The 9,934-nt window shown below is 33.0% G+C and overlaps 1 protein-coding gene across 1 annotated transcript; it reads right to left on the reverse strand.

The window, feature by feature from the left end:
* Positions 1-4,321: 4,321 nt before the first annotated feature.
* LOC7483530 (sulfite exporter TauE/SafE family protein 3) lies at positions 4,322-7,830 on the reverse strand. Its single transcript, XM_002303252.4, has 12 exons — positions 7,178-7,830; positions 6,674-6,833; positions 6,227-6,427; positions 6,086-6,150; positions 5,961-5,988; positions 5,796-5,887; positions 5,635-5,721; positions 5,495-5,545; positions 5,115-5,336; positions 4,881-4,974; positions 4,627-4,767; positions 4,322-4,512 (listed from the first exon to the last, which is right to left on the reverse strand). Exons 1-12 carry the CDS (start codon positions 7,406-7,408, stop codon positions 4,427-4,429), a joined length of 1,458 nt encoding a protein of 485 aa, XP_002303288.3. The 5' UTR covers positions 7,409-7,830; the 3' UTR covers positions 4,322-4,426.
* Positions 7,831-9,934: the final 2,104 nt, after the last annotated feature.

Consider the following 9,934-nt stretch of genomic DNA (forward strand, 5'->3'; position numbering starts at 1 on the left):
CCATGTAAACATCATCAGGATTTCCATTTGGAAAGGCATTGGAAATATCCAGTTAACGCAATAGTCACCCAATAAAAATAGTTAAGTCAAAAACTGTCTTAACGGTAGTAGCCTTCATACTGGATGGAAATGAAGTAGTATAATTAATCCCTTCATGTTGTTTATGCTTCGTGTCACCTTTCAACAATATCATCAAGATTGTATTTAATTTTGAATACCTATTTATTTCTAAGGACATTAACTTTCTTTGGTAGAGGTGTCAACTTTTGTGTCTCATGCTTGATAAGAGCAATAATCTCCTTACTCATATATTGCAGCACACCATTTTGGATATTTAACTGCCAGTGTATAACATGTAGTTTCAACTAAAGTAGCATGCTTAATTGATGCAATGTGAGCATGTTCCTTCATAATGCTAGGTCTTAAACTCATTTAATGTGTTTTGTCAAGGATAAAAGCTTAAGCTGGGGTGGTAGAAGTAGCAAGTACATTATTGATTGAATTAGTAGATATTGAACGAACTAGGCATTTATAAAGGAGAGTCAGTCACAGGATTAGCAATAGATAAATATAAAGATGATGATTGTGTACTTTCTCATCAAATCTTACATGTTCACAACTGTATAAGTGATACATAACTGAAATAAAACATAAATAGCCTTCATGGTTGTTTGAATAACCAAAATATAAAAAGGATCTACTTCTAAAAAAAACTTGTATGACTGGCAATTTCTTAATAGAGTTGTTTGATATAAGTTCTTTTGTGTTTATCTCAATTAAAAAGACTTTATAACTTCATATTGGAGTTTTAAGTGAATTGGATTTGAACTCTAAATTTAGTTCTAGATCCACTCATGTAATTCTAAATTTATATTACAGGTTTATACGAGTATTAATATAATTAAATCCACTTTATACAAACAATAGTTCAACTGAATAAGTAACTAAATAATTAAAACAACTTGAATGTAAAGTAAACTTAGTAATTTAGAAAATGAATATTTGCATTCATAGAATGATTTATACTCTGATTACATCTATGAATTGGAACTCCTGAATAATGAAACATCTTTTTGGTTTTTTTGGTTTATGGAATTGAAACTACAAGCTTACTGATTGTAAAGGAAATTACAAGCCTATTTAACTATCACCTATAAAGTTATCGCCTATTGTTTTATCGCCTATAAATTTATTGCCTATAGAATTACCGCCTACAAGCTATACTCTACTGGTTATCAGCCTATAATTACATGTTTTCTTGATAAACAGGTTTTGAAGATATTGTGAACTTGATTGAACTGCAATGTAGTTGCTGTTGTTTTGTTGAGTTGTTATTGATTGTTATTCTTCTTAGTTGTCTTGCCACCTTCTTTAAATAAGAAAGTTCAAGATAACTTCTAGTAACTACCCACACATTTCATTCAATATAACTTCCGGTAACTACCCAATCACTTTATTCAAGGTAATTATTCAAGGTACTATGTAGACTCTTTATACCTTCCATTCACCATCCACGTCAAGTGATAAAGTTCGGTCTGCAATCAAGTGTGGCATGTTCTTTCTAGTCCAGACTTTATAACTCTTTGGTCAATTTTAGTGTATAACACTAATTTCCCTCTCAAACAACACATTAATGATTGATTTGTTTCTAAAATTAGGATTTAATGAGAAACTGAAGAGACTTTAATATCTTTATCTATATTTATATCAATTATTTTTCTTAGGATGATTTGAATTTTCTAATTTCAATCTTATTTCTCTTCATTTAAAACATTTTAATTTTTATTCTCTTACATCTTTAGATAATTTTGGTCTTAAATCACACTCAATATCTTTTATCTTTGATCATTCACTTGAATCCAATGTTTATTTTTTAAACTTTGGATCTTCCTTTCCAGAGTCCGGGTTGTCTAGTAAGTTAATAAGCTCTAAATAGTAGTTTGTACTACTACCTTTTTAAAGTTTCATTTTTTTATTTGTCTATTCATTGGGAGAGACTTTCCTCTTATTTCTACGCTCTTTGGTTAACAAATACCTTGTTAGGGTATCACAAATCTCATCCTTAATTTCTTTAAAAAAAAAGCACATCTCTTTAAGTATTTTGTTGGCTTCTTTCACCCTTCGTTTAAATAGTGTATATCTTTTTTCTACACTCATAAACTTGCATTTCTTTTTTTTATTTTCTACTGCTACCCCTAGAAGGATTGATTCTCTATTTCCTTCTTCAACAAAGACAACTTTCATTTCTTCTCTTTCTTCTAAATTTTCTAATAAGTTTGATCTTTTTCGTATGACAGTTTTAAATAAACAAATATGACACTCCCATTGTGATCTCTTATTGATGACTGGATCGCTTTCAAATACTTAAGGCTACCAATTGGTGTTATTTCATCTTGGTATGTTATGTGGTCTCTTATTCTGAAGAAAAAAAAATCAGTTTCAAACTATATGCCTGGAAAGGTAAACATTTATCCATTGATGGTAGGGTATCTTTCTTTTTTTTTTCCTATTCCAATCTATTTTGCATCATGTATAGAAAATAAAGTTAGATCATTTCTATGGTCTTGGGAGGAGAATGGGAAAAACTTATATGATTTTAAATAGGCATATGTGATTCCACCAAAAAAACCAATATGGTTTGGGAATTGGCTTTATCTTAGATAAGAATAAAGCTAACTTTTCAAATGGCTCAGGATATTTAGTAGTTCTGTTCTAGATTTTGGAAGAATATTATATGCACCATTCATAATATAATGCCTTCTTCAATCATCTTTTATCCAAGACTATTACAATCAAGAATACATAGTCCAGGATTGTTAACTTTTATATAAAAGATGAGAGGTTTTTAAATAATGCAATGAATGAGGTATGTGTGCTAATTGAAAATGGTAAAGATACTAGTTTCTTGAAGGATGTGTGGATTGGAAGTTCTTGCTTAATTGATGAATTTCCTATATTGTTTCTAATTTTTAATAATAAATGTTCTTCAATGGAAAATATAGGTATTTGGGATGGCTTTACTTGGATTTAGAACTTTAGATGGAGAATGGAACTCCGAGGAAAAGAAACAAGTTCATTCAATACCATATTTAGTTTGTTTTTAAAAGTGGTGTTAGCTAATATTGTTCGGGATAAATTAGTTTAGAACCCAAACTCTAATGGTGAATATTCAGTCAAGACTATGTGTATACCGTTGTCAGCCCCTAATTATAATAATAATGTGTCTCTTTGTGTGGTTTGTGGAAAGGTCTAGTTCCACTGAAAGTTGAAATTGTTTGTTGGATGGCTATAATTAACAAAATCAATACTAGAGGTGTACTAAATAGAAAGGGTATTATTGAAAGGAGTACAACAATATACCTAATTTTCTTAGTGGCTGAGGAATTTATTGATCATCTCCTAATTCATTATCATAAAGAGTGGTGTATAAGGTCTAAATTTGTAGGCTAATTAGGCCTCTTCTGGTATTGTCCTGGTAGCCTATTAGATTTGTTCCAACAATAGGGATTTCTGGTAAAAATATCATGGTCAGTATGGCTAATGCATAATGATCTCCTATTCAATAAAACATAATCATGATTTTGATGGTATCTTCTCTTTAATCCTAACCAAGCTATATATATGTGGATTAAAGCATTATTCGCTAACTTTCTTTATTGTACAACTGATTTATTATTATCTATTGATGGCTTGATTAAATGGACAAAATGTAAGAAACCTTGACCAAGATAGATGGATCCTCCATTGGAAAACTTGGTCCAGCTGGTATAAAAAGGATTTTACATGGTCACAAATGGATGGCGATGAGGATTATTTTTTTCTATTTTATTCGAGGTTAAATACTCCAATGAAGTTAAGTTGATAACAAAGGTAAAAGCATTAGAGTTATCATCATAGAGAGGTGATTTTTCTAAAAAGAATATGATTCTTTTAATGCTATAAATTGGATTCGCAAACCATCTTCTAAACTTTGGTATCACCATGAGTTGTTTATCTATGATGCTTGTTTCTCTTCTCACTTGGGTGTTGTGATTTTCTCTCATGTTTTGAGTGAGGCAAACCACTTTGTGGTCTAGAGAATGATTTTATTGCATGGATGTGATGTATAGAGAATTTATGGATTGTTTCCTTCGAGAAATCTATCTGGGGTCTAAATAAATTCACTAGGGATTTTTCATCATAGTCTTAATAATTTTTCCTTCTAATTTATTACTTTTCTATTGTGGATTTCCTTATTTAATCATGGTCCACCAATTTTAGATCAGGGATTTACAGTTTAGTTGTAGGACATTTGGGCATTTGGGCTTGCACAAGATGGATATTCAGAAATTGAAATCAAGTGCTCGTAGGATATTGAAGCCCAAATAAACAATGGAAAGGCGATTGAGACAATTGGAAAAAAAAGAAAAAATAAAGTTCTCCAGGACTACGCATCATATGAACAAATGTTTTCAAATCCCATGTAGTCATGGTGTTCAATCTTTTCAATCATGTTTACTATCCCGACTCCACCTGTTTGGAAAGGAAAACAAACCATTATTGATGAAAGAAAAAAAAAGAGGGGAAAACACCAAGGAAATCCATTGCTATTATCAATCAATGAAACTGTTCTGTAACAACACATACCGAGTGATATTGCGCTCACAAAAATGGTGAAGGCAAGGATGAAGATGATAAGTGATGCTCTCCCTAATAAATTGATCAGCTTTCGCACCACAAACTGCCCTACGAAGGCAGAAACAGTCGCCACAGCAACGAAGTATAGAGCTGTGTTGGGAATCAAAGACGGTAAGATTCTATAAGAAACTGGTTTCCAACGTTAATTTATATAGCCTTCTAGTTTTGGTGCTCGCTCAAGAGTTGATCAGTAAATAACTTACCATAAGGGACTGGAAAACGTTTCAGAAGGTAATACTCTACAACGGACATGGACGCTGAAAATGTCATAGCAAAGGTCGCTGTGGCACTTGATACCTGTATCAAAAATATGATTAAACTATTCTTCCTTTTCCAGAGAAGATCATTTGTTTCCTTCCTTCCTTCCTTTATTCAAGTGGTATTTTAATGGCCACGCAAAGGATAATTAAACTCTAAAAAAAACGTATGGAATGCACCTGAGGTGAGATTCCCAATTCCAGAAAAAGAGGTCCTAAGATGAATCCTCCACCTAGACCAAGTAAGCCGCCAACTATACCAGCCAATACACCACAGGCACAATATAGGACCAGCTGGTGTGCTCGCCAATTTGTGCCAGTCTCTCCCTTGGATGCAATCTTCCTTGTTCCTTTATACAAGCTTACTGCCTCGTATGAAGACACACCAACAGCCACAGGGATCTGTAAAGTAAAAAATCCAAATGAAGACCCAAAAAATACCAAGTCCATAACATGTTCTTTAATTTTCCTGGCACAGCTTTGTCCCAAAGTCACAGCTACGAATTTGCCATATACGCCAGGAAAAAAAACGAAGTTCAGAATGATCATAGTCATGGTACCTGTAATAGATTCAGCGCCCAATATGCCATCGAACAAGTTGTTGTATAATTCTGTTGCCATCAAAGCAAAAGGTTTCATCACCACTCAAGCTCATTAATGATGGCAATTTAATGAAAATGAACAGAGAGAAAGCAAGAACCTTGCCAATCTCCAATGCAAGGATTGCACCCCAGACAGCAAAGAGCAGTCCAAGTTCCTTCCAGTACACATTCTCAATAATAGAGACCTGTCAAGGTCACTTAAGTCAGTCCCAAAACCAGTAACTCATGAAATGTAAACATATTAGTATTCCTATCCTACCGCTTCTTTTTTAGGCTCCTTGTTTTCTGCTCCTCCTCCACCGCTTGGACCTCCAGGAAGAGGTTGGTATTCCACTTCTTCATTGTCATCATCTGATTAAAAAGCATTAAACTTGAGTAAATATGTCTCAATATCTAAGTCAATAAAATTTACCGTCTAGATTACCATTTGATTCCAAACGCCTAGCAGCCTCCTGAAAAATCAGAAATAAGCGAGATAAATAATGCAGAAATTATTACGCATGCATATAATTATTGGATGTAAAGAAAGAAAGAAGGATGTTAGCAAACCTGTTTTAATATAGTTTCTTTCTTCCATGTTTCCACACCTTTTAAGAAAGCCTTAGTTGATGTGCCTGCATAAGACCACAACTAATCGAGAAAGTTATCAAAGAAACGAGGTGAAATTCACTTGAAAGAATGGATGCATACCAATGAAGAGAATGATTAGCAAAACCGTAATCATCCAGTCAGCAAAAATCACATTGAAAGCCACCCCAATGCTGATTCCTAACACCAACATTGGTTGAAATAAGAGCGCCAAGTCGTAGTCAATAACGGGCATATCCAATGTAGGATGCCTAAGCTTTAAATTGTAGTATACTGTAGAAGCTGCCGCACCTGTAATCATACCTGGACAAACAAATCCAAGCTTAAAACAACTGCCTTGTGGCGTCTCAACTACCAAAAAAATCATCTAAAAACAGAAGTTTTATACAAATTTAGGACAACAATGCTTTCACTTGTCAAAATTTTGAATCTCAAGTCAGAGGCCTTTGGGGAAATGAACTTTCATTTGACCTCCTAATTAAGCATCTTCCATCAAGAGAAAATTAATACAAGTGGAAGTGTCCATAAAGAATAACAGATTTCTCTTACATTTTGATATAGCAGTCGATGATTTTGCATCAAACCCAATAATCAAGGTAAGCATGGGAACAAAAATGCCACCGCCACCAACACCTCCTACACTCCCAAGTGCTGCTCCAAAAAATCCAATTATGGTTCCCACTACAATTTTCCAGCCAAATTTCATGTCCTGTGAATCCATTGTCACAAACCATACTCATAAGTCGTGTCAGATAGATGCCACGGTTTCTGGAACAACAAACAGGAAGAGGCCAAGAAACAAGAGGACCTCAACAAATGTAATATAGTCGACTCAGTTTTTTTGTGATCCAATATCTTTCGTCAGTTCTGATTTCCCAGGAGGAGGAAAATAAGCTCAACAGAGAAAATTGGTAGCATGAGGCCAGGGTTAAAACCTGAGACTCTTTTCCTAACTAGATTTTCTAAGCAGCAGTACAGAAAAAAAAAACCAATGAAGAGCCAACATGAGAATCCCAAAAACACGTAGGAAGTAAAATATAGAAGTGTACTTACCGGCCAGACATGTGTATATCCATATAAACCTTTTTGCCACAAGAAATTTAATACTCTCATGAAAAGACCAGGCTCAACTTGCGGGCTGATCCCGTGAACACTTGAAACTTGTTTTCTCAGTCTTGCTTCAGCTATGGCAACCATTGAAGCTATACCAAGAGAAACAATCAAAGTTGCTCCTCCTATCATTCTCAAACTCAAACCCCGCCATTTTGATCCCATCACATCCATGAGAAATACTCCCTTTATTTCTTGCAGAATCAACTGTATGATGTTTGAGCTCAGACCAGAAAGGAAAACAGAGAGACGAATACTAGTAATAGTAAAACTCAGGACCGAGCAAAACCAACACCCACTTATCAGGAATCACATGTTGCCTACAATCAATGTAAATGCAAAAGGACAGGAACAGAAACTGACAGCCAGATTCCTCGACGTCAATAACGGATCACCAGTTTTAAACTGAGAGAGTAAAAAACTAAAAAGAACCAATACCCACTTATCGAATCCGTCTGTCTTTACTTTCTATATTTTACAGTTTCTTCAAACTCTAATTTGCAAGTCTTGAAACAAATTTTGTAGTGATAATAAATAAACTCAATCGAATCTCATCAGTATAAAAGGATTTGAGCATGCCGCTCAATTGAGTTTTTTTCTTTTTCTATTAATATTTTTTTTTTTAACTCTATAAACAAAGGCTTCTAGTTTGTCTTCATCCAAAAATTTTATTTTATATTAGAGTAAAAAATAAAGATTCGATTTTTCTTTTCTTTTCTTTTTTTTTATAATAAAAGGATAAAAACCTCTTATTTCCAATCTTGCCCGGCCGGTTTAGATTTAATCCAAATAAAGAATATAGTTAAATTATTGTGGAAGGGAGAGACTTCTAGAAGGGAGTTTATTTTTCGTCCTTGTTTTCCACGTTTTTCACTTAATGTTTGGTTAGTATCTTCAATTGAAAAAATAGAAATAATAAAGACAAGAGATGACACAAAAGACAATTAAATTATGCTTTACTTTGTTATTAAATAATTTCTTCAAATATAACTAATAATAAAATAAATAATTAAACCAATTATATATAAAATAAAATATCTGCACCAATATAAAGTTAAAATCTCACATAATTATACATGCAAGATAATAATTATATCACAAATATTTTTTTATTTTTTATTATCATTCAATGTTGACGTCTTCATCATTAAATTCAATTCCTTTAAGAACATGACCGATCTCCATTTCTATTAATTTTTCAAAAATGATATTTATTTATTTTTATTACTGAAGAGACCGAGTTAATCTCGTTCTTGAAGAGTTGATAGGAAGCCCTCAAACATCACATGGAGATAATAAAAACATCGTCTTTGAATAAATCAACTCGTATATAAAAAACTTACATTTTTATTCATTGACTATAATATATTTTTAAATGATCAGAGTGTCAGGTGCGAAAAAGATTCTTCCCTTTCATATCTTGTAGATGGTAAGTATTTGTCTTAGCCACCCTCGTGAATCTAAAGGGATCATCCCATTTTAGGGCCAACTTGCCCCTTACTCTCTCTATTATTAGTAGCCTCTAACTTTCATGGCATCAAGCCTCCAAATTTGAACCTTTTATTCTTGGCTCTAGCATTATGATGTTGGGTAATTCTGAGCCGATAAGCTTAATTTCTTACTGTTGTAGTTAAGCAAGATTCTTCTAAGAAATCTAAATTGGCCTTAAAGCCATATTCATTACTTTCTGATGTATAATCAACTACTCGATGACTTGGACATCCAATCTCAGTTAGGATCATGGCCTCAGTTCTATAAGTAAGGAGAAAATGAGTTTCTCCGATAAATGTCTTTTGAGTGGTCTTATATGCCTATAAAAGCTCATTGAATAGCTCATTCTATTTTGACTTGGTATCTGTTACCTTTTTCTTGAGTCCATTGAGAAAGACCCGGTTGGTGAGTTCAGTTTAGGGGTTAGACAGTAAAGAGAAACAATGATCAATGTGAAGTCTTTAACGTTATTATTTCACCTTACAACTATCAAACTAGGTCTCATTATCAGTGATAAGATTTTAGGAATCCCAAATCTGTAAATGATACTCTTCTAAAAAAAGAAGATGACCTTGTTAATGATGATATTTGTCGAAGCTTCTGCCTCCCTTTTATTTGGTGAAGTAGTCCACAACCATTAGAATGAATTGTGTAACAACCCGAAATCCATATATCAATCTAGAACTTTGAGCCTTGAACTTAGAGGAAAATAGGGTAATTTTTTTTAACAACTCAATTGAGAATATCGTCACATACATTTATATATAGCAACAAATTATTATTTTTTAACCATATAATCATGACAAAAAGATCTGATTAACGAATTGATTACAACGTTTAATTCAATCTTGGAATTTTATCTTGCGTTCAGGATCTTTCGTGACTCGAGCACAGCATATTAGTACATGTCCTGCAAGAAATTAGTATTTGAATTAATTATTATTCCCATCTCTATGGGAAGTTCAAATCACATTAATTTAATAATAGTAGTAGTAATTGTTGAATAGTTCCATAAATTATTTATTGTATTTAAACCACCTTTTTTTATATATTATATCTACCATTTTCATCAACAATATTTTGCCTTACTTTTCATGCCTTACGCTCGAGGCCGTGTGTGTGTGTATATATATATATATATATATATATCACAATGAAGTATTTTTCCCACGTAAGGTAGCCATACCTCTTTTCATAATAACATTAGTT

Source organism: Populus trichocarpa, chromosome 3, assembly GCF_000002775.5.
Source record: "Populus trichocarpa isolate Nisqually-1 chromosome 3, P.trichocarpa_v4.1, whole genome shotgun sequence".
NCBI lineage: Eukaryota > Viridiplantae > Streptophyta > Magnoliopsida > Malpighiales > Salicaceae > Populus > Populus trichocarpa.